Source organism: Neolamprologus brichardi, chromosome 7, assembly GCF_056152115.1.
Source record: "Neolamprologus brichardi isolate AB-2024 chromosome 7, ASM5615211v1, whole genome shotgun sequence".
Taxonomy (NCBI): domain Eukaryota; kingdom Metazoa; phylum Chordata; class Actinopteri; order Cichliformes; family Cichlidae; genus Neolamprologus; species Neolamprologus brichardi.
The window spans coordinates 68133090-68160961 of NC_142110.1; the positions used below are offsets into that span (position 1 = coordinate 68133090).

General features: G+C 39.6%; 2 protein-coding genes, 1 long non-coding RNA gene and 1 other non-coding gene across 4 annotated transcripts; 3 read left to right on the top strand and 1 right to left on the bottom strand.

Annotated features, from left to right (window-relative positions):
* The first annotated feature begins 1986 nt into the window (after nucleotides 1–1986).
* On the top strand, nucleotides 1987–6012 carry LOC102795938 (uncharacterized). Its single transcript, XM_087842737.1, has 4 exons — nucleotides 1987–2216; nucleotides 5004–5213; nucleotides 5658–5885; nucleotides 5978–6012. The coding sequence occupies exons 1-4, from the start codon at nucleotides 2054–2056 to the stop codon at nucleotides 6010–6012; spliced, it is 636 nt and encodes a 211-aa protein (XP_087698863.1). The 5' UTR covers nucleotides 1987–2053.
* A 5386-nt stretch (nucleotides 6013–11398) lies between these two features.
* LOC148102336 (uncharacterized) lies at nucleotides 11399–12875 on the bottom strand. The gene is made up of 2 exons (XR_015719323.1): nucleotides 12536–12875; nucleotides 11399–11719 (listed from the first exon to the last, which is right to left on the bottom strand). It is a non-coding gene; the product is annotated as an uncharacterized LOC148102336 (long non-coding RNA).
* Nucleotides 12876–13647: 772 nt separating this feature from the next.
* On the top strand, nucleotides 13648–14516 carry LOC148102337 (uncharacterized). The gene is made up of 2 exons (XM_087844577.1): nucleotides 13648–13977; nucleotides 14075–14516. The coding sequence occupies exons 1-2, from the start codon at nucleotides 13648–13650 to the stop codon at nucleotides 14108–14110; spliced, it is 366 nt and encodes a 121-aa protein (XP_087700703.1). The 3' UTR covers nucleotides 14111–14516.
* Nucleotides 14517–21519: 7003 nt separating this feature from the next.
* Nucleotides 21520–21601, top strand: trnas-uga (transfer RNA serine (anticodon UGA)). Its single transcript has one exon. It is a non-coding gene; the product is annotated as a tRNA-Ser (tRNA).
* Nucleotides 21602–27872: the final 6271 nt, after the last annotated feature.

Genomic DNA, 27872 nt, shown 5'->3' on the forward strand with positions numbered 1-27872 from the left:
ATTCACAGTTTAAACCAGATATTTATATACACTTTATGGAAAACACAAGAACATTTTTTTACTGTACAACATCAATTTAGAGTAAACTTGTTTTGTTTTGGTTAAATAAATATTGAAATATATTTTGAATTAGTTAAATGTCAGAATAAAGAGAGACAGAGCTGTCTATTTTTTATCACTTTCATCAAATTTAGGAGTACATGTACACTAAGTTTATTGTTAATTAATAAGAAAACTGCAGACGATTCCATTCTGAGCTGAAGAAGCTTCTGATAGGTTAGTAGAGTCCATGTGAGTAAATTGGTGGCACAGCTGTGGATGCATATAAGGCAAAACACAGAGCCTGTTTCTTTAACATGGGAAAATCAAAAGATGTCAACCAAAACACCTGGAAAAGAAATGTGGAGCTCCATAAGTGTGGCTCAATTTTGAATACAATTTGGTGCCATTTGCAATTAAGAAATACAGATAGTTTCTCTCTTTACTCTTAAAGTTAACAAATATGTTTTTTATATTTATCAATCTAAAAAAAATAAACATTTAGTCTGATTTGATGTTACAATTAAAAAAGTGTTTTTATCTGAAGAGTTTGTAACTATCTGGTTTCAACTGTATATTTGATGATTGTCAGCACAGAGAGGGAGAGAGAGGAACAGAGAGGAGAATGAGGACAGAACAGAGATGGAACAAGAGCAGGTGAGACACACATGTTAGTCAAATGGTTGTTTACCAAAAGTATCACCGTGTCATAGGTACTCATGTATCTCCCCATATGGAAAAGAAATAGTAAAAACTTATATGATTTACTCATGAAAGTGGCCACTTTCTCATTACTTTCATATATTGTTTTAGTAAGAATCCAAAACATACAAGTTTCATTATATAATTCTTCAAGGGATCTTATATCTGTTTTCACTCTTGTATGCTTTTCATACAAGTTTCATACAAAACAGATACAAACTTTATAAGATTTATATATATCTTTTCCATATGTGTCGTACCTAGTGTTTCTTTTTAGGTTTGTTATTTTTCAAATTCTATCTTTATTAAGTTATGCAGGCTTGTTTGCACAACAAGGCTAAATAATTATATAAACTTTTCTCAATCTAAACAGTGTACTTTGGTAGAATTAAAAAATAAGTGTAGTGCAGGTCTATGATGATTTTTAGTGCTACTACCATCTAGTTCTGATTCTTGCTCTGTCTTGGTTAAGTCCTCAGTAGTCCTGATTTTGAACTCTTGTAGTCCTGTTTTAATTCCGGATCAGTTCTGGGTCTGGTTGAATTGGGGTTTAGTCCCTGTGTCTTGATACAGCCCTGATTTTGTTCTGCCTCGCTGCTTAATTAAAAAACTAGTTTAAGGTGTCTGCATATGTGATATATTTTTTTCCTATATGAAGTCATTCTTTTTTGAACAAAACTCAAAACAGAGCCTATTAATCTTTCAGTCATTTCTACCCCCCCCCCCCAAAAAAAAAAAAAAAAAATCCTACATGCATACTACCCTTTAGGGCTAAGCCCCGGGTGTTTCAAATGTCTGGCTCCGCCTCTGGTCCAGACGCTTTTCTTTCCAAGCTTCTTAGACCATAAAAACGCAACTTTCAATTTTAGACAGTGGACTTCTTTTGCCTGAGTACAAAATATTATCTCAGTGCAGCAGTGGCTTGTGGATTTTTAATTGTGGGATGTTTGATTTGTCAAACTAAATGAATTTTCACTACACAGCTGATATTATCAGAAGGGAAGAGAAAGGCGACCACAATTAAAACAACAGCCTCATCCTAATTGTCCGTGATCATAAATTTCTCTGTGCTCTAAATGTCTGTAGTATATTTATATTAATGTATTTGTATATTTTTATTTTATTCCACTTCATGGACGTACCAGATAAATTAGGAGACCTGGTGAGGGCAGTATTACGCCTTTGATATCTCCAGTCTACCGTAAATTCAGTAGAAAAAGAAGAGCGGCAACGGCGCCACTGAGAGATCCCGTCGCGATCCCGAGTTAAGTTTGAAGATGGTGTTTTGGCGGCATCGGTTTTCGTTGCAATAATGTCTTCAGTTCAGCATCTGAGAGAGTTTATCAAGGAGAGATTAACTTCTGCTGCAGAAGAAATCTTCTCAGAGTTTGAAAAAACGATCGTCCGGTATGAGGAAGAGATCCGTCAGCTAAAACTGCTTAATATCAGACCCGGGATAAAGTCACACAATGCAGGTGTGTAAATTTGTAGAGGTGTGGGGGTTGCGGGATTATCGTGTGATTCACGTGGGCATGATCTAAACCATTGATCTAAACTTGTAATACACCCCAGTAAAGTGTATGCAGTTATATCTGTGCAGTGTTGAGAAGGTTACTTTTAAAATGTTTTCCACTAAAGATTACATGGGTCAAATGTAGTTTATAACGTATTCCGTTAAGTTACTCAATGTGAATAACGTATTCTAAATACTTTGGTCCGGATTATTTGGTATATTTTCATGCTTTTTAGGTAGGTAATTAGGTAAGGCTGCAGTTTTTGCAGCGATCTCGTATAGAAAATAATTTCTGTATCAGTAATAGGTTTTCTTTCTGTTTGCTTTTAGAACTGCACATGATTATTTGCAGCTAGCAGGTTGTAATGCAGCCTTCAGTAATAGTAGTGAGTCACACAGCAATAGTACATCGAAGATTCCGAAGTGGGACATAACCTAGATAGCTACAACAACTAAAACAAGGTAGTTGTAGTAGGCTAATGTTAGGGCTGTGCAAAATGACGAAATATATCAGATGAAATGAAAACATCTATTGTTTAAAATTATATACTGTTGTTTGTTTTGTGGTGTCACAAAATACCTTCTTAACAGCATACAACAACATTTTTTCATTGATTTCATCTTCACTGGCTATCAATAAAGATGAGGCAGAACCTGGTAGCTCCAAAAAGAAGGACCAGTCAAAACAAATTGAGGATGTTAATCCTAAAAATTACACCGGTATTACCGTGAACGGTATGATATAGCCCAGCCCTAGCTGGGCCATATCATACTGTTCACGGTAATACCGGTATAGTGTTAGGCAACGATAAGAAAATGAAATATGGCGATAGAATATTGGTAAAACGCGCATGCGCAGTGCCTTTGTTTTCATACGCACATGACGGAAAAAGCATTTCAACGACGGAGAATGAGAAGGGTGAAGGTAGGGCTGTGCGATATGACCAAAATCTCAAATCCCAATATAAGAATTCTATCGTCCCGATAACGATATAAGTCACAAAATTGTAACATTTTCTGTAAATTCTGTGAATCTCGGGCAGCTCGTCTTGCGGGAAGTGTTTCCAGCTGCGCGTCATGTAGCTGGAATCGAGTGTTTTAACTGATGCATGAAACTATACATTTTTAGACATAAGTTGTAACAGCCGCCTTTTCTTTGTGAGTATTTATTACACGGCGTGCTGCGGGGAAAAGCCTGTTCTAACGTTTGAGTCTAAGGTTTATTTTTTAGCACCTGGCGTCTTTTTTGTACTTCTCATCCGTAAATAATCTGCTCTTTTACGTGATTCAGTTTATTTTTAAAAGTCTCAACAGGATCTTGAGCTTTATTGTGAAAGGTTTGTGTGGAACATAAACAAGCGGACACGCCGTCGTTGTTGCTAACCATAACGCATAAAAACAGGCGCTTGTCCGTCCGTAGTGTGGTTATATTAAATATAAGAGAAACAGAGAACTTTAAGAAATTAATATAGCCACTACAGTGACCATCAAAACGATGAAAAAATATTGCCGTAAACAGTTTATTTTGCGACACCACGAAACAAACAATAGCGTAAAATGAAATGATAGGCGTTTTTATATCGTCATCCGATATATATCATTATATTGAACAGCCCTAGGCGAAAGCGGATCGTTGAATGAAACGGATGAACCAGAATTGGATTGTAAAAATGCTGCAACTTCAGTGGTGTGGAACTGTTTAGTTTTCGTCCGTCAGATACAAAACAAAGCACTATATTTGGTAGCGCATGCTAGCGGGCAGTCGTTATTACCGTGTTTTTTGGAAAATACGGCACACTTAAAATCGATCCTTTGATTTTTCTGAAAATCGACAGTGCCCCTTATAATCCCGTGTGCCTTATGTATGAATTCTGGTTGTGTTTACTGACCTCGAAGCAATTTTATGTACACGGCGCTCGAAAATCTGTCAAATGTTTTAGTACGGCTTTGCTAAGCTACGAACCCGCACCGCTTGATGGATTGTCGGAGCAATGTGGCTATCGTAGGCAGGAGCCTCGCGGAGTGATACGTACTGTGCTTCAACATAATATTACCGTATTGTGTGTGTGTATAAGCTCTTTTTAAGTTTTGTGGATATTATACATGGTTATGCTGAGGATATGTCGGCCAATTTCCACCGGAAATGCCTTTTGGTTAAACTGTCAGCAAGGAATTTGCATTTGCACTGTTAAATTTTTATATAACTTTAATGCACATAAAAACACAGCTGATTGTTTAAGTGAAAATACATTGATGGATTTTTTTGGGGGTTTTTTGCACTAATAAAGTTGTGGAGTTAATAAAGTAAAATAAAGTATTCTGTCTAGTGTCAATTATATTGTCAGTTACATCGTTATCGCAAATTTTCAAATGTATATCGTGATAAGTATTTTTGGTCATATCGCCCTGCTCTATAGCATATCTTACTTGCCATTGTAAAATACTTTAAGCTTTCATGTCATCATATTCAGATAATGCTGCTGTTCATTTGTTTGTTTGTTTATTCACATTGTGTGATGATCACTGGCAGTCAAATCTAGGAATTAGACCCCAGACAGCTGTAAGGTTATCAGCATCACCCAGTGAACAAATGACTATGAGTGAATGTTTCTGTGGCAACATCTGCAAGAATGCAAGAGCCCGTGAAACCATAAGCTAAATTCTCAATAGGTGACCCCTTTTCATCCTTCTTGATCTTTCTTATCATCACATTAGTCACTATTTTCTTGTCTCTTTGTTGAACACGAAGGTCTGGATGATCAGCAGGTCTGTGACCAGGAGAGGAGTCTCAACCAGGAGGACCCAGAGCCTCCAAAGATTAAAGAGGAACAGGAGGAAACCCGCAGCAGTGAGGAAGGAGAGCAGCTTGAACTGAAGCAGGAGGATGAAGGGATTAATGTCTGGACCGGAGAACAGCTGGATTTGTTGTGGAAACCTGGAGTAAAGCTGACCAGAATAGGTATGTAGAAGTGTAATATACAGATTTCATAATATAGAAATGAATATGACTCATAACAAAATGTCACAAAGACACATGGCGTGCATTACCACCTGGGATACTGCCTCACTGAAGACATGTTTTCTGTTAGCATAGTAAAATAAAAACTGGGTTTCAAATCTTCTGTTGTTTAATAAAAACTAATATTTCCACCAGATCTAAGTCATGTTAGCCCAGAACTGTACACAGTATGTAGAAAAACGTTGAGACAATGAAAACTGTGGATTATTGGCCACAAGGACCAAGTTGGAGTAGCGAGCTGTACGCCTCATAAATGATGACTTTCTGCATGTAAACAGAATTCTTCTCTGTTCACTGCATGAGAGAGAATATTTAAATATCGCTCACATATCTGAGAGACCTGCTCACAGTGTAACTTTTTTCTTGTGTGTTGTGTCCACCAAGACCTCCCACAGCAACGTGATTGTAAGGAAAACTGTAGCCAGGAGAGGAACTCCAGTCTGGACCAGCAGGACACAGATCCTCCACAGATTAAAGATGAACAAGAGGAAATCTCCACCAATCAGGAAGGAGAGCAGCTTTCACTGAAGCAGGAAACCAAGGGCATCATCATCTGGACCGGGCAGGAGCTGGGCATCATGTGGAACCCTGAAGTAAAGTTGCACAGAATAGGTATGCAAAACTTGGATAAGATAAATAGATTGTTTTGTATTAAGAAATCTAACTCATGTTGGATCCTAATCAGACCTCCGATATCCTTATAGAGGCACATGAAGAATTTAAAGACCGACTGCAATAAGGAAACTGACGTAATATTTTAAGAGACAAAGTGTCTACCCCTCCCAGTGTCGCCCGTGTCAGGACTGTCTTATGTTGAAAATAATTGAGTACAAGAGAGAGGAAGACACCCTACAATGAGTTGAAACATCAGCTTGTTATTTGTTCCTCCATATTCATATTTGTCATTCATATTGTCACTTTGTTTGTCCTTCCAAATTGCAGTCGTCACTCCTTCGCCTGTGCTGCGCCCCTGCACCTGCAGGCACACTTACAGTGAATATCAAATTTAATAACAGGAAATTAACTAGGCATGTAATACTTTTCTTTCTTTTTTTGGCCACATTTTTCAAGTGACCTATATTTGACAACAGCATGTAAAAAAAAAAAAAAAAAAAAACAAACAAAAAAAAGAACTTTAAATTATGCTTTTGGTTTGCCATCTCAATGTTTTCAGTAGCACCGATATGGCCACCCATATGAAAAATTCTGGAGCCGCCCCTGTACATTATGACTGATTACATCCACTAAACCTTTTGTGGATAACATAATAATCCCCATTAGGACTGAACGATCAATTTAAAAATAAAATCTATAGATTTGAAACTAAGCTTTTATCAAACCACACAACACTATGATAGGTGTGTCCTTGTGCATTGTTTTTCTGGGTCTTTCTTTCTTCTTCTGTCCCTTTGGATTCCAGCACAAGGCCTGTGTAGTGATGTTATTGGTGGACTTCCTGATTGTGTGGCCAATCCAGCACCACTTTCTCTCAGAACTGGTATTGCTGTTTGTTTCTGGTTTGTACTTGTCCACAGTTTGTAATCCTCTCTGGCCACTGGATACGGAGGATTTGTTTTAAGCAGCTGCTGATGAATGTCTGCAAAATACAGAGCGCTGTCTTTGCTTCATGTTTACGAGCTATAGAGAAGTATAGGTGTGACCCTGATTTTAAAAATGCTCAGCTTGGTGGAATTTCTGACCTTGAGTTTCAAACATTTTTTAAAATGATGTTGTTTCTTTTTTTCTTTATTTTTTTAACACTAAATTTACTAACCCAAGGTGTTATTCACCCCTGCTGAGATTTTCAAAGGTCGTCAGCTCGATTCTCCTGCTTTTGTTGTGCAAACCACCCATTATCTTTGAGGCCTGGCACATTTGCATTTGTTTACTCAGAGTAGCTCAGATCCAAGGCAGGCCAAACCTCTGTGTTACAACCTTCAGAAAAAAAATTCTGTCCTTCAGTTCCAGGTTGGTTCATCTCTTCATCTTTCTGCCTTTTGTCTTAGGTTACTCTCCCACACAGTCTGTTTGTCTCATAGTCTGTTTGCAGCATTCAGCAATGGAGTTCCTTGACTCTCAGCACAGATCTTCCATTGTTCCATTGTGACTGTGTATGTGAGGGAGTGGCATTGCATGACTACAGCACAGTGCTGTGTAGGGATGGGTATCGTTTAGGTTTTATCCGATACCGGTGCCAAACCGGTACTTTTGAAACGGTGCCGGTGCTTAAACGGTGCTCAAACCGGTGCTTAAAGAATGGAGAACACAAAATTGGTCCAAAAACCTCTCATGTTTAGCTGTTTTTTTGTAAAAAGAAAACAATGTTAGCCTTTTCTGCAGCTATGGGGCATATATGGTATCACTCTTGGCTGGAAGCAGTGCTTAAACAATGGAAAAAACACAAACTTTGTCCAAAAACCTCTCATGTTTAACTGTTTTCCACTTTTTCTTTGGTCATTTTAACCTTTTTGGCCAGGGTGAAGGGAGTATCTGCCATCAAACAAGAAGACAGCCGCATGTAACTACAACGGTGTTTGCTAGTTCACCTTACATGCATTAATGTAATAACGTGGTTAGCCTACTCAACGTAAATTACAAACGCACAACATTAAGCTACTCACGCAGAGAAGAACGGCTGCTGCTGCCATCATCCGTCATCATTTCTGCTACACTGGCAGGGCTCCGGGTCCGATAACAGGCACCACACGCGTAGTAGATGTGCTCGGTGTGAGGTCTTGCAGCAAGCTATCAAATACGGCGCATTTCTCGGCTTTAAAAAAAAACCGCTATGCGTCGCCAGGTGTTTCATCGGATTTGAGGTGTTACCTCCTTTGACAGTATCACAGTATCACCTTAAAGCACTTGTTGCAGGCTGCTGAGTTTGCATATTTTGCTGTGAAGTACAGCCAGACTTTTGACCGCTTCGCCTTGGGCATTTTTAATCTGTAGCTCTGCTCTAAAAGAACGTATGCACCTGGCCCCGCCTACTTATGGAGGACCACAAGAGCCACGCGCATCGAAATAAAAAATCCTGTGCTTAATTAATGAATTGTAGAATAAAATCTGCATTTGTAAATTCATTTTTGAATTCCAATTTAATAAACTGATTTTTAAAATGCTTTTTAAGTCTTCATTTCAAAAAACATTTTCGAATTGCACTTTAATAAACTTCATTTCAAAAAACATTTTCGAATTGCACTTTAATAAACTTCATTTCAAAAACCTTTTTCGAATTGCACTTTAATAAACTTCATTTCAAAAACCTTTTTCGAATTGCACTTTAATAAACTTCATTTCAAAAAACATTTTCGAATTGCACTTTAATAAACTTCATTTCAAAAACCTTTTTCGAATTGCACTTTAATAAACTTCATTTCAAAAACCTTTTTCGAATTGCACTTTAATAAACTGCATTTCAAAAACCTTTTTCGAATTGCACTTTAATAAACTTCATTTCAAAAACCTTTTTCGAATTGCACTTTAATAAACTGAATTTCAAAAACCTTTTTCGAATTGCACTTTAATAAACTGCATTTCAAAAACCTTTTTCGAATTGCACTTTAATAAACTGCATTTCAAAAATCTTTTTTGAATTGCACTTTAATAAACTGCATTTCAAAATCCATTTCCCTTTCCTGTTCGCTCAGGGATTAACATGTGGATTAGCATTTGGATTAGCAGTTGGATTAACAACTTCATTTTAAAAATCCTGCTGCTATTCAAATGAGCCACACCGTGGGATGTAAGGAGCTCTCTGATTGGTTGGTCAGACACAGGCTGTCTGCCAGCCTGGATGTTTCTAGCTCATAGCTTCGCCCTGCTAAGAAGCCTGTGTGCTTGTACAAAGGCCGTTCGGCCTCGGAATTTACACTCGGCTCGACACGGATATGTGAAGAATGAAGGGACCCTGCAGCGAAAGGGCTCAACCTCTGGCTGAGTGCCTGTTTACAAAGTCTGACCACCTGTGAAGGTAACGTGCTAATGTGGCTAACGCTAGCATCACCACGTAGCCCCGTTATTTTAAGGTCATTTTAGCTTATGAAAGTTTTACGTCGCAGCTGTACGAGCTAGCTACGTGTTTTGTAAGCTGCTGTGCTCTTCACAAATAAAGCTGGAAGCAGCTCAAACTATTAGAACCAGCACTGAGGCCTGTTACATTTATACAGTGTTAGAGCAACGGCTGCAGCCTATAGCCTTTAAACTAGCGATTAAAATGCTGACAGTAAACTCGTCAGTCCAGATGTTACCACATTACTTTGTGATACTTGTGAGTTAAAACAACTGAAACAGGCTGATTAAAATAACAGCTTTCAGTTCTCTCATTCAGCATATAAAGACTGGAGATCACACTACTGATTTCAGCTCATTTAATATGTGAGTGCACAGATTCATTCTCAACTGGACATAAACGATGATCAAAGGTTGTTTAAATGATGAAGTCATCAAACCCCAGCCTGTAACACAGTGCGCTGAATCTTAGCTTTGAATGTCCAGTATATTCTAATCAGTGCAATCTAAGCATTCACTGAACCTACAGTATCTACACCTGTGTGGCAAATGTGTGGTAAAGCTACAGATAATGAAATTTAATTATTAATACAATATACGTCATGAGAAACGAAAGCTGAAATTGATTCAGTTTAGTACTTTTCTCTGTATGCTCTGTGATCATAAAGGCCTTAAATTCTGTGATATATACTGTAAATGATTTTCACAGAGGTCTTAAAGTACTTAAATCACTGCTGATAGTCTGGTTGTTTATATTTTCACATTTTTGTGTCTGTAGGGCTGTTTGATGACAATTTGGACTCCTCTGGGAGATGAGGACACACCCACACCTGTTCCATACTGCAGCCATTGATGGTGTTACAGCTCTGAGTCAGCTTTGGGCCATCAGACGCACACACTGGAAAACCAGCACCTGGACTTCATGCAGGAGAGACAGCCTCAGTGATTTAGGTTCATAAGCAAGTTCAAACATTTCTGGCCTATTATCACTTAGATTTCTTAATCTTAAAAGTGAATGCATTTAAAGCAGGAACTGCACACCTAGCCATCAGAGGTGTGGCAGCATGAGTACTGTAAAGTTTTGTAGGGTCCTTGTTAAAAATTCCACAAGCACCACACATTTGTCATATAAAGTTCCATTTTTTACAGTACAATGTTGAAATTATAAACTATATATTCTAGTTGTCCACTTGTCAGTAATTTTTGAGTAAATGGATGTCAGTGATAAATCAGTGGTGATTCACCTGCAAATGTTTTTAACAAACTTTGTTTTTTGTAGAATTCATCAGCAGCTGTGGAGAGATGCATTTGAATATCTTCTGGTTCCACTTCTCCTTACCTGGAAGCTGAGCATTGCTCATTTCTGACAAGGACATACACCTCAGCGCTTATCATGGGTGTTACATCCTTCGTGCAGCAATTCCAGAGAAAACAAGAGAGCAACGACCACTCATTAAGACCAGCCAGAAATCTGTCCCTTTCTGGCAGCTGTGGAAACTTCCAATAAGAAAGTTTGCATTCTTAGAACAATGCTGGATCATGTGTGATGTGTCATCATATGAGGATATTACATTTTGACCTAATTCTGCTCAATCTGTTTTGATCGTTGATCCAGTATTTCAGCTTTGTGTTGTGCTGCAAGTTTAAAACCCATTGTCCTCAAGAGCACAGCATCTAACAACTCTCCTTGAAAAAGTCGATTGACTTTAACTGGACACAATGGTTTCCAGTGGGAGATATTTTCATCACTCATCCGTGACACTGGAGAAGTCACCTGAGTGAGTGATAAAACAATTTTCCATGGAAAATCCAGAGGGACTAAACTTTGTTGTTTCTTTGGGCTCTATTTCAGCTCTAGCAGCATCTCTCAGAAGAAAACTGTTTTCCCAATAATCAGATGAAAAGATTGAACCAGGTGGTATTCTCTGGAGTTTAAGACCAAGACTGAACTCAAACAGTGAATTGACATTAGACTGGAATTCATAAGATGAATAGAAATACTGCTGAAGCTGAATGATTCATTCATATATGATTTTTTTTTTCTCCAATTCACCAGGTCTGTATAGTTCAGTATGACTGTGGTACATGATACAAAAGAATAAATACAGAAGAATAAAAACTTTGTGAATAACTTTACTCTTCTTAAAAATAACTAATAAAACAAGTAAAAGTACAAATGTGTACAAGTTAGAGACTTCCTCACTAAGATTTTAATTGTGTGTTAAAGAGAAAGAGATTAGGAGGTAAAATAGACGATGCAGAGTCCATCATCACTGAGGCCGTCTCTCCTGCATGAAGTCCAGGTGCTGGTTTTCCAGTGTGTGCGTCTGATGGCCCAAAGCTGACTCAGAGCTGTAACACCATCAATGGCTGCAGTATGGAACAGGTGTGGGTGTGTCCTCATCTCCCAGAGGAGTCCAAATTGTCATCAAACAGCCCTACAGACACAAAAATGTGAAAATATAAACAACCAGACTATCAGCAGTGATTTAAGTACTTTAAGACCTCTGTGAAAATCATTTACAGTATATATCACAGAATTTAAGGCCTTTATGATCACAGAGCATACAGAGAAAAGTACTAAACTGAATCAATTTCAGCTTTCGTTTCTCATGACGTATATTGTATTAATAATTACATTTCATTATCTGTAGCTTTACCACACATTTGCCACACAGGTGTAGATACTGTAGGTTCAGTGAATGCTTAGATTGCACTGATTAGAATATACTGGACATTCAAAGCTAAGATTCAGCGCACTGTGTTAGAGGCTGGGATTTGATGAATTCATCATATATACAACCTTTGATCATCGTTTATGTCCAGTTGAATGAATCTGTGCACTCACATATTAAATGAGCTGAAATCAGTAGTGTGATCTCCAGTCTTTATATGCTGAATGAGAGAACTGAAAGCTGTTATTTTAATCAGCCTGTCTCAGTTGTTTTAACTCACAAGTATCACAAAGTAATGTGGTAACATCTGGACTGACGAGTTTACTGTCAGCATTTTAATCGCTAGTTTAAAGGCTATAGGCTGCAGCCGTTGCTCTAACACTGTATAAATGTAACAGGCCTCAGTGCTGGTTCTAATAGTTTGAGCTGCTTCCAGCTTTATTTGTGAAGAGCACAGCAGCTTACAAAACACGTAGCTAGCTCGTACAGCTGCGACGTAAAACTTTCATAAGCTAAGATGACCTTAAAATAACGGGGCTACGTGCGGTGATGCTAGCGTTAGCCACGTTAGCACGTTACCTTCACAGGTGGTCAGACTTTGTAAACAGGCACTCAGCCAGAGGTTGAGCTCTCCCTTTCGCTGCAGGGTCCCTTCATTCTTCACATATCCGTGTCGAGCCGAGTGTAAATCCCGAGGCCAAACGGCCTTTGTACAAGCACACAGGCTTCTTAGCAGGGCGAAGCTATGAGCTAGAAACATCCAGGCTGGCAGACAGCCTGTGTCTGACCAACCAATCAGAGAGCTCCTTACATCCCACGGTGTGGCTCATTTGAATAGCAGCAGGTTTTTTAAAATGAAGTTGTTAATCCAACTGCTAATCCAAATGCTAATCCACATGTTAATCCCTGAGCGAACAGGAAAGGGAAATGGATTTTGAAATGCAGTTTATTAAAGTGCAATTCGAAAAAGGTTTTTGAAATGCAGTTTATTAAAGTGCAATTCAAAAAAGATTTTTGAAATGCAGTTTATTAAAGTGCAATTCGAAAAAGGTTTTTAAAATGCAGTTTATTAAAGTGCAATTCGAAAAAGGTTTTTGAAATGCAGTTTATTAAAGTGCAATTCGAAAAAGTTTTTGAAATGAAGTTTATTAAAGTGCAATTCGAAAAAAGTTTTTGAAATGCAGTTTATTAAAGTGCAATTCGAAAAAGGTTTTTGAAATGAAGTTTATTAAAGTGCAATTCGAAAATGTTTTTTGAAATGAAGTTTATTAAAGTGCAATTCGAAAATGTTTTTTGAAATGAAGACTTAAAAAGCATTTTAAAAATCAGTTTATTAAATGGGAATTCAAAAATGAATTTACAAATGCAGATTTTATTCTACAATTCATTAATTAAGCACAGGATTTTTTATTTCGATGCGCGTGGCTCTTGTGGTCCTCCATACCTACTATCCTCGGAAATGTAAAATGATTGGCTAGAATGTAAAGTGTATCACAGCTCAGAAAAAAAAAAAAGCACCGAAATAAAGCACCGAAATGTGCGCTGCTTTTCGGTCTGGTTACTACCGTTTATGTCAGAACCGGTGCCATCATGGCACCGGACACCGGTACCCATCCCTAGTGCTGTGCATAAAAGCAGACCGACCCAGGCGGGAGAATTATTTCTTCGCATTTCTGACAACGCACATCAGGATGGCCTCTGTATCACTGCCTCACAGGAAGAACCTCTGCACGCAACAGGCTTTGGTCTTGCTTCAGGAAATGGATGAAGCAGACTCTGATGGAGGAGAGGTTTCATTTGTCCAGCAGGCCACTAATACCTCCTCAGAAGAATCTGAAAAGGAGGCGGAACAAGAACCCAACATGCCTCCATGGAAGAGGCACCGTGGTACTGGGAAGCCCTGTCTGAGCCACACGGCAAAAGACGGCACTGTGTGGGTTGAAGAGGACATTGGTATGCCCAGTGCAGTAGCAAATCGCTCTTGCTTCACTGTGCAAGCTGGACCCACAGAGTCTGCTAAGGTCTGTCATTGCCATAGTACGTATGATATTTATATAAAGCCATTTAAAGTGAGGTTCATGTAAATTTACCAATCTCTATTTGTTTATCTTTCGACAGCGTAAAATGACAAGTGTGCTCCAAAGCTTCCTTTAGATGTGGGAATGCAGCAGACCATCAGAGAGTGTACGGTCCATCAAGCCCACAGAACAGAGCCGGACTGGAATTTGTCAATTCAGGAACTGATGGCATTTCAATTCTGTTTGTAAGAGAAATCATGCGTCCCGTTGGTGCCATTGTGGATTGCTGGTCAGAAAGATTTCTGGTGCTATCAAAGAGACAATGCCCCGAGATAGATTCATTTCAATTATGCAACACCTTTTATTTGATGACAAGGACACGCGGGCAGAACGGGTGAAAACAGACAAATTTGCAGCGATCTCCGACATCTGGACACGCTTCAACGAGGACTGTGCTAAGAGTTTCACTCCAGGAGAACACATGACCATAGATGAACAGCTGTTCCCTACCGTGGTTCATTGTCCATCCACACAGTATATCGCAACCGAGCCAGACAAATTTGGGAGCAAGTTCTGGATGGCCACGGATTTGGAGACCAAACATGTCTCCAATGCATCTCCTTACTTGGGAAAGGACCCCAGTCATCAGAAGGGAGAGAGGCTGGCAGAGAACGTGGTCATGAAACTGATGGAGCCATTTTTGGATGATGGGAGAAATGTCAGAACTGAGTTTTTTTACTTCCCCGTGACTGTCGCACAGACTGCTGCAGCGCAAAATAACGTTAACTGGGCACGGTGAATAAAGTCTGGTGCGAACTTCCTCAACTTGCAAAAGACACTGCACAGCAAGAAGTATTCTTCACTTCAGTGCTTGGAAGTGGCAGTGTCTGCTTGACAATTTATGCACCTAAAAAAAAAAAACACAAGACTGTGTGTTCAAGTTCAAGGCACCAAGACATGACGATCAGTGACGACAGAAAGAGGAAACCCAACATGATAACTGACTATACCCACATGAAGGTATGTGAATGTGTGTATAATTTTACACCAGTGCTGCAATGTTTTCTCATGTGTGCTACAGGCCTATAGGAAAAAAAGCACATATTTTATTTTATTTTATTTATTTATTTCAAACATGTAAACAATATACAGGTACATTTAGAAAAGAAAATAAGAGAGAAAAAAATACTATACGAAAATCAATACATTTCAATATTGCTACCATTCTGATTCATTTACATGTTGAAAGGGAGTGGGAAGAAGTAAACACTTATTTGCCTTTGCCATAAATTATCAGTTAATATTTAGCTTCCTTATTGATATAATTTGTAATAAAAATAGTGTACAGATTTTTGATATACTATATCCTATACCAGGGGTCTGCAACCTTTAACACCCAAAGAGCCACGTGGACCCGGTTTCCAAGCAAAAGAAAACACTGGGAGCCGCAAATACTTTTTGACATCTAAAATGAAGATAACACTGTATATATTGTTTTTTTACCCTCATGCTTTGTGTGAACAATGTGTTTTTCTTATGAAGTGCTACAGAGAAAATTACATTTTATTTATGTAAATAAGAAAGAAATATAACAAAAGGAAAGACACCCAGCTGAACTAAAATGATCCATGTAGCAAACAAAAACTGTTGTGAGCCGCTACCCTTATATCGTCTTTGGGCTTTTGGAGCCTTGACCTGACTTTTAAAAAACAATTGGAAAAAAAGCACTATGCTGCTAAAAAAAGAAAAATACGCAGAATTTTGCAAATATCTAAATATGTATTTTACCTGGTTAATGTGTGTGGCGGGGCGTGGTCTGCAGTGCTGCTGCAGGGGAGGCGGACGCACCTAATCGGCACCCGCAATCATGCCTCTCCGCCTTAAAGTCTGTGCTCTCTCTGCTGTTGTGTTGTCGGGCTGTGAGCTGAAAAGCTACAGCCGGCTGTATGCGTACAGCAACCGTGTGTGAAAAGTGGTCAATAAAGAGGTGCTGAAAAGCAGCGGGTCTGCCGTGGTATGTTTACAATGAGACTTCTGCTCCTGAACCTCTGCGCACAGCATCTGCAAATCGGGGCTGTATGAAGTCACTTTCATCTTTACGCAGGACTGTAAGCTGTCGTCTGTGAGGCGTGAGCGGTGTTTGTTTTTAACATAGTTCATGGTGGAGAATAGTTGCTGACATAATGAGGATCCGAAGATCCATAATTGGCCTATCTGGGGTTGAAAGTCTTGATAAATGCACAGCGTTTCAGCGGGTAAACCGGCTTCTGCGAGTGTGACGCTTATTTTGAGCGATGAACAATAATAAAATATAATATTATTTTTATATATTTTCAATATCACAATAATCTTCCAATTTAGAACTACAAGTTAAAAAAAAATAACTAAACACCAATAAAATACACTTCAGCTAAATACTTCTAATTTATTTACCCAAACCACGCGGAGCTGCATTATAAGGACTAAAGAGCCGCAGGTTGCCGACCCCTGTCCTATACTATCACACCATGATTTCTTTGTTTTTTTTGTTTTTTTTTAAATAGGCAGATTCACATAATTTCAATATTTTCCCTTTCTTTATAGTTCGAGAAGATCATATTTTCATAACTCTTTTTTTTAAACTGTTTTATGTTTGGACATTGCTTTAATTCCATATTCAGACTGTTCCACAGTTTCACTACATGAACAGAAACACAAAAGCTCTTTCTTGTAGTATGTACCTTCCCTGTTTTGAAGTTACAAAAACCCCTTAAATTATAACTTCCTTCTTTCAAGCAAACATACTCTGAATATTACCTGGCAGTTCTTTATTTTTTGCTTTGCTTAATTTTCACTGACTCTTCAACACCATTTACAGTGGGGCAAAAAAGTATTTAGTCAGCCACCGATTGTGCAAGTTCCCCCACTTAAAATGATGACAGAGGTCAGTAATTTGCACCAGAGGTACACTTCAACTGTGAGAGACAGAATGTGAAAAAAAAATCCATGAATTCACATGGTAGGATTTGTAAAGAATTTATTCGTAAATCAGGGTGGAAAATAAGTATTTGGTCAATAACAAAAATATAACTCAATACTTTGTAACATAACCTTTGTTGGCAATAACAGAGGTCAAACGTTTACTATAGGTCTTTACCAGGTTTGCACACACAGTAGCTGGTATTTTGGCCCATTCCTCCATGCAGATCTTCTCAAGAGCAGTGATGTTTTGGGGCTGTCGCCGAGCAACACAGACTTTCAACTCCCGCCACAGATTTTCTATGGGGTTGAGGTCTGGAGACTGGCTAGGCCACTCCAGGACTTTCAAATGCTTCTTACGGAGCCACTCCTTTGTTGCCCGGGCGGTGTGTTTTGGATCATTGTCATGTTGGAAGACCCAGCCTCGTTTCATCTTCAAAGTTCTCACTGATGGAAGGAGGTTTTGGCTCAAAATCTCACGATACTTGGCCCCATTCATTCTGTCCTTAACACGGATCAGTCGTCCTGTCCCCCTGGCAGAAAAACAGCCCCATAGCATGATGTTTCCACCCCCATGCTTCACAGTAGGTATGGTGTTCTTGGGATGCAACTCAGTATTCTTCTTCCTCCAAACACGACGAGTTGAGTTTATACCAAAAAGTTCTACTTTGGTTTCATCTGACCACATGACATTCTCCCAATCCTCTGCTGTATCATCCATGTGCTCTCTGGCAAACTTCAGACGGGCCTGGACATGCACTGGCTTCAGCAGCGGAACACGTCTGGCACTGCGGGATTTGATTCCCTGCCGTTGTAGTGTGTTACTGATGGTGACCTTTGTTACTTTGGTCCCAGCTCTCTGCAGGTCATTCACCAGGTCCCCCCGTGTGGTTCTGGGATCTTTGCTCACCGTTCTCATGATCATTTTGACCCCACGGGATGAGATCTTGCGTGGAGCCCCAGATCGAGGGAGATTATCAGTGGTCTTGTATGTCTTCCATTTTCTGATGATTGCTCCCACAGTTGATTTTTTCACACCAAGCTGCTTGCCTATTGTAGATTCACTCTTCCCAGTCTGGTGCAGGTCTACAATTCTTTTCCTGGTGTCCTTCGAAAGCTCTTTGGTCTTGGCCATGGCGGAGTTTGGAGTCTGACTGGTTGAGGCTGTGGACAGGTGTCTTTTATACAGATGATGAGGTCAAACAGGTGCCATTCATACAGGTAACGAGTGGGGGACAGAAAAGCTTCTTACAGAAGACGTTACAGGTCTGTGAGAGCCAGGGATTTTCCTTGTTTGAGGTGACCAAATACTTATTTTCCACCCTGATTTACGAATAAATTCTTTACAAATCCTACCATGTGAATTCATGGATTTTTTTTTCACATTCTGTCTCTCACAGTTGAAGTGTACCTCTGGTGCAAATTACTGACCTCTGTCATCATTTTAAGTGGGGGAACTTGCACAATCGGTAGCTGACTAAATACTTTTTTGCCCCACTGTATATATATATATATATATATATTTGTGTTTACACTCACTCTTTCAAATAGATGCAAGTAAAACACACAGGAAAATAAATAAAGTCAAAGACTAGCAGTCCTTTTGCTCTATTTTCACCTGTAAAGCAGGAGTTGGGTAGGCGGAGGTTTACCCTGGTGCAGGTGTGCAGCAGCGGTCAGTGGAAGAATCCGCGAGTTTCTCTGTGAGTTTCCCATTACGTCGTAGCTACTCGGTGCTTGCTTGGAAGTTTAGGGGTTTTTTTCGCTGTAAAAAGAAGTTTTCTTCCCACGCACAACGGACACTAATGTTTTTGTCAGTAAGTAAGGTCAGTACTTCCACGCTTTAAACGCTGCACGCTCATACTCTCTCTGCACTCGATATATGATCCATTGTTGATCTGCACACAGCTGTTGTCACGAACGTCGCACTCGCTTACGTCACTGTCATGAGACATTCTCGCAAAAAAAAAATCACGGTTTTAGTAACGCAGTAACGCAGCGTTCCTACGGGAAAGTAACGGTAATCTAATTACCGTTTTTGCAATAGTAATCCCTTACTTTACTCGTTACTTGAAAAAAGTAATCGGATTACAGTAACGCATTACAAGTAACGCGTTACCGCCCATCTCTGCTAGCGACTGACTCTCCTTTGGATCCAGCCTCAGGCAGCCACGAGAAGAACTGTGGGGTTGTCTTATTGTTGCTGCTCAAGTGCATTATCACTTTTTATCACTTTGGTATGACTGCTCATCTGTCTTCATGTAAAAAAATCATAGTTTGTACTGCAAACACTTTTTTGACATAATTAAGTTGGATGACAAAGACTTGCGTGCACCTATCCAGCACCAATCCCCTCCAGTTATTCACTAATTTGTTCTTTGCTACATGCACATGCTCTCTAAAATCTGCTCACCTGTTTTGCAAAGCTCAAGCTGCACAACACCATCGTGTAGATCTGCTCATGTAAAACTTTAGAGGTAGATTAAGCAGACAGTTTGTCACATTGCAACTTGGATAACCTCTATTTAAATCAAGTGGAAAGTCTACTACTTCATTCACAAATGGGTGTGAGTTAATGAAGGGCTTTTTGGACTAGCGAGGGTGTGTTTTTGTGTCTATATCAGAGGATGTCAAGTGAAAGATGATGAAAAACGTGAAAATGGCAGCAAGTGTGGGAAGACGCGAGAGCTCAGTGGACACGACGCAAAGAAAAACAGTTATTAACTTCTTTTTTTGTCTGAAAATAAACGGTCCCATTAGCTGTGATGATGCAGGTCATTAAAACACCTCCAGCCTCCACCTGCCTTCAGAAGCACAGGACTCACATCATTACGTTCACATCCCATCTCACAGCTCTCATTCATATCATCCCACCACTTAATGGCATCACACGCCTAATATAACTGAAAGGTGGAAGGTTAATGCACAATAGTTTAGTGTGCACTCTTCATTATTCTAATGACTTTTAGTTTGCTTTGCAGTGCCCTCCAGAATCAGCAGTCACTTGGGGTAAAAATTAGGAAAATAAGCAATAAAATTACCCACAAAGAAGTCAGAAAAGTTGCATATTTAATCTGACTCTAGCTTCATTAATATTACTAAGAAATATCTCAGTTTAATGGTGAAATTGACACCACTTTTATTTGCATGGAGCACAACTAATTTCATATGATTCTCTGTAATTTGCAGCCATGTTCAGCTCATAATATTGGTTTTTAAAAAGTAATTTTTCATTTCAGGAAGCCTTAAAAGTGAAAAATGGCATGTAATAAAACTGCAGACTAGTTTAATGTTGATCCATAATAGTTATAGTTTTAACAGGAATTCATTAATAGCTTATGAACAGTATAATTGCTGCTGCTGCTCATATTTCAGTGTTTATGTGAATGTATTCCAACAAGAAATGCTACAAAATAAAAACTCTCAAATGGTACTTGTGCATCAGATAAATGGGAATAAATGGGGTCACTGGTTTGGGGACCAACAGGGATCAGCAGGTGATCTATTATGGTGTTTTTTTTTCCTGAAGCCAAACTCCAAAAACAAAACAAGTGGAAGTTGTAGTGGAGATGGAGTAGAGAGGAAAGGGCTGCATATAAAAAGTAAGGTGTGAGAGCTTTACAGAGGATTGTGCATTTTAAAATCCATGTTGGAATCTGCCAGTAACCTGCCTCAGTACCACAAGCTCCTGTCAGGCATCCCCACTCTCCAAAATTGGGTACCAAGCCCCAAAAACAACTTGTTACGGTCGATGCCGGTGTGTTGTGGACCCAAAAGCACAGGAGGGAAAACTGAATCAAACAAAAAATGAGCCGTTACTGTGGCCAATGAAACACATGAAAATAAGTAATAACAGTTTAAGAATTAAACTTCACCCTAAACAAGATCCACATGCTGACGGGGTATAGCTCTACCATTTTGGAAACGATTAATAACTGCAGTTACTGAAGACTCCCCCAAATGGCATGTGTGTGAGGGATATTGTAGATATATGTTACCATGAGCGATAATAGCCACTAAAAGTGGAAATATCATTATATCCACCAGCAGCCCAGATTATAGGATTGACAAAGAAAAAAAAGGTTAAGGGGGAAAACAGCTCATTTACTATCCATCCATCCGTTTTCTTCCACTTATCCAAATTAGGGTCACAGGAGCTTATCCCAGCTGTCATGGGGCAACAGGTGAGGTACACACTGGACAGGTCAGCAGTCTGTCACAGGACTAACACACAGAGAGAGAGAGAAGCATTCACACTGATTTTCACACCTAATTTAGAATCACCATTTCAACTAACAAGCATGTCTGGACTGTGGGAGGAACCCAGAGCACCTGAAGAGAAGAACCACACAGACACAGGGAGCTCATGTGGATCTTCTTCAGGTGAGGCAACAGTGGTCACGACTGCACCGCTGTTACATCCCCACATATATGTATATAATGATATATAAGCAGCAACTTTTTCACCATCTCCCAGATAGACAGGACCTGTCTAACCTGTCAAACTAAACATTTGACAGAACACATTTGTGCCAGTTTTCCTTAAGTGTATATGGTAAGTCTGCACATTTTCCACTACACTGCGCAGCTGTGATGGCCGAGTGGTTAAGGCGTTGGACTTGAAATCCAATAGGGTCTCCCTGCGCAGGTTCAAACCCTGCTCACAGCAGCTCAATGATACCATGTGGTACTCAAATATAACAACGGTTTTTGCAAAATAACAGAGAGACTGGATGTGCTGGTGATTTTGACCCTCAGTCTTAAAGCAGCTAATTGTCTGCACAGTCTAATGGCCTTCGCTCTGAAGGTGATAAAGTCTGCGTGTGAGGAAGGAGGTGGCAGCTGACACTACAGTTGGAAATCCACACAGCAGAATTTTTTGTGCGGTCAGTTTTAATTAAGCTGTGTAAGTTTCAGATCACATAAAATTACCAGGTTTGGGTTAGAAAGCTTAATTTCTTTATGCATGCAAAGAAATTAAGCTTTTTAAGTTAAGCCTTCTTCAGTCTCAGCTGACTGCAGGTTTCTCAACCTTATAAACAGCACATTTGCATAATGACTGAAACGAGGCCACTGAATGAACAATGGGCTGTGAGGTCCGTTGTTTGTGAGGTGACCGAAGAAGTCGCTGGGATGTGTGTTGAAACATTTCTGAAAACACTACGTGCAGATTAACAGAATCACATTTTTGGGAAAAGCTTCATTCCTGTGGTTGGTTTCTTGATAATATTGTCCCATACAACCAGCAGTGACAAGGACAGAAGCAAAAATAAAAACAGCCGAAAATCCTTCAGGAGGAAGAATGCACCCGTTGTTACTTTGATTTGCACAAAAGCTCGTGAAACCGATGGTTAGAGTGGTTTTTGCTTCCTGTGCACATGGATATGCCTGAAGTTTAACTGACTCTGTGATATACTGCGATGGTCAAGTGTTCCCTTCATTTTTTGTGAGCAGTGTAGTGCAGGAGACATGTTCTAAGTTTTCTCTTATTTGTTTCTTTATTTAATTGTAACCAACCATATATTTTTAAGGTGCAAGAGTTTAGAATAGTGTGGCTGCTTCTATGACTGCAGTGCTACACTAGCAGCATTAAAGTCGCCTCTGTGTGATAAGGATTAGAAAAGTCTGTAAAGTTTGGTAAGTCTTACTCAAGTAAATTACAGTTTTCTCATATTCCATCACTTTAAAAGATTTTTTACGGTGGCCCTGAGAGGCCAAACGGACTGCAACTTAAGAAAACACCAGCAATAAGAAAAACGCTGCAAAAGCACACAAAACACAACGGAAATAGGAAAAAAGAAAACAGAAATCCGATTATTAAGTGATGACTTTTGTGTTGTTAACATGTTTAATGTTTTGTATTTTCTTCTATTTAATCTCAAAAAGCTCCTAAAACAGTCAGTGATCACTGTTGACCTCCCTCGGCTTTTATTACCGCTAATCATTTATTTAAGCTCAGTTTTTAAAACCTTAGGATGTAACTACAGCCCAGCCCATGCAGCAGTGTATGAATGACTAACCTCGTATTGTGGATGGATTATCTCAGTTGTTCTCCTGGCTGAAGTTTGGTCCTTTTACAGCATCCTGCCATGCGATTACATTTGTTCCTGACCACCGAGAACACTCACGTTAACTTTTATCGAGAGGAAAAAAAGTTAGCTTGTTTATATTATGCTAACATAGCTGTGTCGCTAGCGGTCAGGTAGCACATCATTATATACCAGCTAGCCAAACTTCAGTAACCCTACAAACGTCACTGCTGTTTAGTTTTCTGTCTTCATTTATGTTGGAAGTGATAACAGAGCCGTACATTTTAATTTGTTTCCAAAACCCCACAGTCAGGACATGCTATATTGTATTTAGATAGAAGCTAGCGAGCTAACTTCCTGCTAACTTCTAACTCCGTTAAATGTCATAAATTCCGTTTTCATGGATGCCTGGATGTTAAACTCAGTTGTTACACCTGGTAGAGCAGAACGCTGATCATTTTATTAAAGATGAAAGACTTTAGACAGTGTTTTAACTCTCAGTAATGCCACAGTGATCGTTTGATATATGGACCTGCAGCGGAGTTTAGGCCCAGACACGGCTAGTGACGTCAGACTGAACGATCGGATAGGAAAAAACTGATTTTCAAAAGCACTAGGGAAGTGTTTCTGGGGAGACAATAACTCGACGGACCAGTTGCAGGAACCAAAATATGCTAAGATTTGCGCTGGGAGACACTTAGAAGAAGTGGAGGATCTATCGGTTTTGTGAGGAAACAAAAGATGTGTTAGCCTAACTATTTGCCTAAAGATCTGTCATCAGTGTTATATGAATCATGATAAAACACGCCTACCATGTTTTGGGTGCCTTCAACTGGTCCGTCGGGTTATTGTCTGCCCGGAAACACTTCCCTTGTGTTTTTTCCCATTTCCGTTGTGTTTTGTGTGATTTTGCATCAATTTTCTTATTGTTGGCGTTTTCTTAAGTTGCAGTCCATTTGTCCTCTAAGGGCCACCGTAATTTTTTATCACCTTTTTCTTACTAGTTTCTTTATTTTCAAATCATCTTGAAAAAAGTAAGTGATTTCCAGGAAATGTTACTTTCAATATACCCTTATAAGTAAGAAAGCTTGCCGTAATCTTATTCATTTTTACATAGTAATATAATTAATTTGGGAAAACTGTCGTAGGGTAGAGGCTGGGTAAAACCTGGACACACGTGGGCAGCCTGTCAGTCGATCACACTTTGAGCCACTCGCCAATGCCTTTGGAAAAGATTTTGTGCTCAGTTTAAAATCTCTGTGACTGGGTTAATAATACAAAGCTGTTCATTGAGTTTAAAGCCCATGATGCTTCTTGTGTGAAAGCCTCCATCCTTATCACAGACACCTTTCAATTACCCCGGCTGGCTCTGAGCCACCTTTCTGTTTGTTTTCATTCAGTGGGAACTCTAATGGCGTTCATGGCTTCCTGCAGCAGATTTTCGCTATCACCGTATATGTGTTTACCTCAGTCCATTTAATTTCTTCTGCAGTTCAGGGCGAATATAAAACTAAGCATCAGAATCATTCAGAATCACAACACTGACTCGCTTCACAAACACAAAATGTCAGAGGACACATTGTATATTTCCATTTAGATGAAAATTTATATAAGATGAAAATGACCTCAAGTCTTTTTCATTGTGTTTTTCAGGATGCAGCAGCACGCCGTCAACCTTCATAAGCCCCATAAAACACTGGGATACTGAAGCATCATCAGCTGAGGATGCAGACAGTTCAAGTAAATGCCGTCCCTCCTCTTACTGCACACAACTTGCTCTACATCCATTATTTCAATGTGCTACATATCTAACATTTGAAGTGCAGACAGTTTATGTGGCTATTTTACAAACACATGTTGTATCAGCCTACATCACACTCTCAGCCATGTTAGCAGCATGCTGGCTTCATGGACTGCAGCATAAGCCTGTCAGTCAGTGATATAAATGCATTGCTCCAAATTTCTCTTTATGAAATGTTCTGATATTAAAATGTTTGCAGACTTTGTTGGATGGATGAATCATTCTGTTGCCCTGACTTTTTAGCACAAATGCTCATCCAAAGTAGACCAGTGCAACCATTATCTACAGCCACAGGAATCCCAGTGACTCTTTTCCTGCCAAAAAATAATTGTGTGCCTCAGCAGCCATTACTGTGAGTGCTACAAATATACTACGATTAGTATGAATTATAATAATTTAAAGGGGCCTACTATGCCCATTGCCACATCTCCATTTCCTTTGTCTCTAATAGAATAGCTTTGAATTAACAATAGAAATTAATAATTATTTGTACTTTCTCGCTGGCCCCTCAGTTCATCTTCTGTCTAAGCTGGTTTTATGTTGATTGGCTGCCCCTCATAACCACAAGATTTGAACAGCAGATAGGAGAGAGTTGAGAGCTGTGTTTCCAGAGATGCCTGTAGAAATATACGCTCTCATGTTGGCATCATGAAGAACCATGAGTAACATAATGTCTGAATCTCAGTGTGTAGTCTGAAGCCTGAGCTCACTGGGACGTCTGTATGTATGCCGGGTTTATTATTTAAAAACTTTGGCCAATGGGACAATATGTGTGAGACTGCCACTTCAACCTCATCCTCTGCCTACTGGCAAGAATTTAGTTGGTTCGATTTTTCATGATGCCAAAACAACAAATAGGTGGAAGTTCCTTTTGCTGGACGAGCTGTGGGGAAATTGCTGCAAACCATACCCACATATTCTGGTCGTGTCGAAAACTTTCTACATTTTGGGAAGATGCTATATCAAAGATAGAACAGACTATAGGCTTTAAATCAAAACAACGGTCCGTCATAACATTTTATTTAGGAGACTTACCCAAAGAATTGACAAGCAATGACAAATATCTCCTGAAGATTCTTACTGCTGCTGCAAAAAAAAGCAATTACTTGTAAGTGGCTCTGTACTGACCCCCTGTTCTGGACGACTGGTTGAGGGTTGTTGAGGAGAGTCTTAAAATGGTAAAACTTACCTTTTTGTTAAGGTTGCAAGCTAATACTTATACTAGAACAGGGCGATATGACCAAAAATATTTATCACGATATACATTCGAAAATTTGCGATAACGATATAGCTGACGATATAATTGACACTAGACAAAATACTTTACAACTCCTCAACTTTATTAGTGCAAAAAAAAAGTTATATAAAAAATTAACAGTGCAAATGCAAATTCCTTGCTGACAGTTTAACCAAAAGGCATTTCCACAGGAAATTGGCCGTTGTCCTCAGCATAATGAAATATGGTATCTAAGCAGATTCTTACTCTGGATGGCATTACCTTGGCCTCCAGTAACACTGTGAGGAACCTTGGAGTCATTTTTGACCAGGACATGTCCTTCAACGCACATATTAAACAAATATGTAAGACTGCGTTCTTCCATTTGTGCAACATCTGTAAAATTAGAAATATCCTGTCTCAGAGTGACGCTGAAAAACTAGTTCATGCATTTATTACTTCCAGGCTGGACGACTGCAATTCATTATTATCAGGATGTCCAAAAAACTCACTGAAAAGCCTTCAGCTAATCCAAAATGCTGCAGCAAGAGTCCTGACAGGGACTAGAAAGAGAGAGCAGATTTCTCCTGTTTTGGCTTCCTGTTAAATCCAGAATTGAATTCAAAATCCTGCTCCTCACATACAAGGTCTTAAATAATCAGGCCCCATCTTATCTTAATGACCTTGTAGTACCATATCACCCTATTAGAGCACTTCGCTCCCACTCTGCAGGCCTACTTGTTGTTCCTAGAGTATTTAAAAGTAGAATGGGAGGCAGAGCCTTCAGTTTTCGGGCCCCTCTTCTGTGGAACCAGCTTCCAGTTTGGATTCAGGAGACAGACACTATCTCTACTTTTAAGATTAGGCTTCAAACTTTCCTTTTTGCTAAAGCATATAGTTAGGGCTGGACCAGGTGACCCTGAATCCTCCCTTAGTTATGCTGCAATAGATGTAGGCTGCCGGGGGATTCCCATGATGCATTGAGTTTTTCCTTTCCAGTCACCTTTCTCACTCACTATGTGTTAACAGACCTCTCTGTATTGAATCATATCTGTTATTAACCTCTGTCTCTCTTCCACAGCATGTCTTTATCCTGTCTTCCTTCTCTCACCCCAACCAATCACAGCAGATGGCCCCGCCCCTCCCTAAGCCTGGTTCTGCTGGAGGTTTCTTCCTGTTAAAAGGGAGTTTTTCCTTCCCACTGTCGCCAAAGTGCTGCTCATAGGGGGTCATATGATTGTTGGGTTTTTCTCTGTATCTATGAAGCGCCTTGAGGCGACTTTTGTTGTGATTTGGCGCTATATAAATAAAATTGAAATTGAATTGAATTGAATTGAATTGAATTGAATTTTAAGAGCTGGACTCAGCTGCTGTGATGACTTTTACAGGAATCACACTAACTGTTACCACGTGCTTCGCTGTGTCCAAATCTCAGCTCCGTTCATTTAAACATGTCAGGCTGGGGAGCTGTCCAGTGCTGAAACGCACTCCTTACTGTAAACAGTGCAAACAGCAACTCTGCTTCTGTGCATCTCATAAGCCTGAAGCCATGAAATCTGGAAAACATTGTAGCTACAGTGACTGTCACGCTGACTGAACGACAGCAGCAAAGAAACGAACTGCAACCCCAGTGGCAGAGGAAACTACAAAAATCCTCAGGGCTCCTCTCCTCTGTGACCCCCCCCCCCCCAGCTCGTGCGCACGCACAAACACATCCAGTAAACAATTAAGCAAATACAAGTAATCTGCATTAAATTACAGGTAGTAATAAAATAAACTACTAACTCTTTTACGTCCGCACCTACACGGGTATTTTTGAACACGCAGCTGTTTCGTCCACGTAAACGGCGTTTCAAATCACCGAAAACTGAGATTTTTAAAACTCGTTTTTTGC